Source organism: Mus pahari, chromosome 13, assembly GCF_900095145.1.
Source record: "Mus pahari chromosome 13, PAHARI_EIJ_v1.1, whole genome shotgun sequence".
Classification (NCBI taxonomy): domain Eukaryota; kingdom Metazoa; phylum Chordata; class Mammalia; order Rodentia; family Muridae; genus Mus; species Mus pahari.
Window position 1 is genome coordinate 80,631,196 of NC_034602.1, and position 2,338 is coordinate 80,633,533.

The 2,338-nt window shown below is 39.3% G+C and overlaps 1 protein-coding gene and 1 non-coding gene across 2 annotated transcripts in view; both read right to left on the reverse strand.

Moving 5' to 3' along the window:
* Positions 1 to 2,338, reverse strand: part of G3bp2 (G3BP stress granule assembly factor 2) — a 38,291-nt gene that overhangs the window by 11,421 nt on the left and 24,532 nt on the right. The window contains exons 10-12 of the mRNA XM_021210335.2: positions 1,401 to 1,529; positions 515 to 633; positions 3 to 184 (exon numbers count right to left, since the gene is read on the reverse strand). Of these exons, the coding sequence (XP_021065994.1) occupies positions 3 to 184; positions 515 to 633; positions 1,401 to 1,529 (430 nt within the window). The remainder of the gene's footprint in view (positions 1 to 2; positions 185 to 514; positions 634 to 1,400; positions 1,530 to 2,338) is intronic.
* On the reverse strand, positions 1,196 to 1,324 carry LOC115065250. Its single transcript, XR_003845045.1, has one exon.

A 2,338-nucleotide genomic window follows, 5' to 3' on the forward strand; every position in this document is an offset into this window, starting at 1 on the left:
GCCCTCTTCCATCACGATCACGCATCATTCCACCACCCACAATTCCGCGTGGACCACCAGGACCCCGGTCATTGCGTCTGATATCCCTGCGGTCATCGCCACCACCTCTGGTTTCTCGCTCTCTGGCAGCTCTTGTTTTTTTCTCTTCCACATTTAAACGTACTTCTCCTCGAAACATAATTGGCTTTAAAACAGAAAAATGACGTGAGTGGGTTACACAAAAATAGACAGATATTAATTTGCATACATAAGAAAATCATTTAGGAAATAAGAAACTTTAACACAAGTCTATATTAAGACTTGTGTTTCTATTAAAACTTCAGCCCTTTCAATTGAGCAAATGATCCATACAGCAGACTGTGATACTATATCATCTTACTCTTTGCATAAATACCATTTCACAATTAACTATTTTTAGCTTTACCATAAAAAGGATTTTCTATAGTTTTAAATGTTTCAATTCATCCTATAGACAACAAAAAAGGGAAACTTTTATGCCCCTTAAATCACTTACTTTTGCAATTAAGATTCTCTGAACTGGTTCAGAGTCATCAAAAACCACAAAACCAAAATTTGGAAGTTTTCCCCCAACACCCTTGGTATTGATGCGAAGTTCCACAACGTTTCCAAAACCTGTGAAAATATACATTACAACCAAGGGTTAAATATTTTAACAAAACATCCTAATAACTTTAATTGTTCAGAATGAGCAACTGTCATGTTTGTGATCCGTCTGAAAATGAACACGGCAAAGCTGCTATGCAGGATGGTTGCTACAGGACATATGCTGCTCAGAGGGCCAACACCTAGTACCCCTAACAACCTGAGCAGACGACTGTCTCCACAGGAGAAAAAAACATTTGTCAAGTTTTGGAAGACATTTTCCCTACCCCATTTTACCAGTAGAGTCCATGAGTTTTAAATCTAAGACTGTTGATTCCTACCTTCTTCCTCATCTCCTAAACCTGACCAAGCAACCATCAACGGTCCCTGATAATTGTGATAGCTTTATCATTTCTTCCCTTATAACCAATTAAATAAAGTGAGACTGGAAGCAGGTAAGATACAATATAGAGATAAGCAATTCAAAATCCTGGCTTTTATTATAACAAAAAGGATGTTTCTTCCTTTAGGGCTTTATTTAAATTCAAGAACATTTTCTTCAAAGGGAAACCTTCATGTCAGATGGTAGAGTTGTTGTACTGAAAACCGTGGAGTCCTGTTGTCCACTTGGACAGGACACCCCCAACCAGTTCAGATTCTCTTGCTCATGGAGGGCAGGCAGGTCAAGACCACAAGAGGAAGACTGAGCCCTGATGAGCAGCTATGTTGATCTAATGCAGGGTAACCATTAAACTTCAACTTAAAAGTAGAACATAAATGCAAACTAAACCACTTACTCATAAAGAATTCTTTCAGTTCATTTTCATCAATATCATGAGGCAAGTTACCAACGAAAAGCTGATGACTGTCCGGATAGCGAATTATTCTCCGGTTGTCAGAGTCATTCTGTTCCATATCTCCTCTGCCTGAAAGACAGGAAGAAAAGAGACACTAAAGCCTACAACAACATATAAAAATAGTACAAAGAAATGAACTAGACTCGAGGAAAAAAAAAAGAAAAGAAAAGAAATAAACTAGAAAGAAAACTCAATATTAGTTTCAGGCAGTGGTACATACCCTAAATTCCAAAAGTAGGGAAGATCTCCGAGTTCCAGATCAGCCTGGAGCTACACAGTGAGACCCTGTCTCAAATAAAAAACAAACGAGAAAGGGAAAAAAGAAAAACAAAAAACCCAATAGTGAAATTCCTGGTTTGGCTTAGTAAAGCAGATAGATGTGCCCTGGAAGACGCTTGTGTGTTATTAGCAGGTGGATAGAGTGGCAGACAGATCCCAGCTAGATTGCTAAACTGTGGACTATGGGTTAAGACCATGAATGACTAGTACTCAAAGGACAGGTATTTCACTATAACCCAGGAGCAAAGCAGTCAATACAGAATATTCCTCCAAAATATCACCTTAGTGTTTTGAAATAGAGCACATTTCATCTTTGAATGGCACAGCCACATCAATGTTAACTGTACTAGCATTTCCTTTTTTAGGCCTCTTACCTCCCAAACATATAAATAATTTTACTTAATCCTATTATAACATAGCAAGTCACAGAAGATGGACATCACACAAGGAAACATCAGTAACACCTTACTGGCTTATGAACAAGCGGCTCAGCCTGGCGTGGTGGCGCATACCTTTAATCCCAGCACTCGGGAGGCAGAGGCAGGCGGAGTTGTGCTCAGTGCAGGCACAGTCAGAGGGAAGTGTGCTCACTGCAGTTG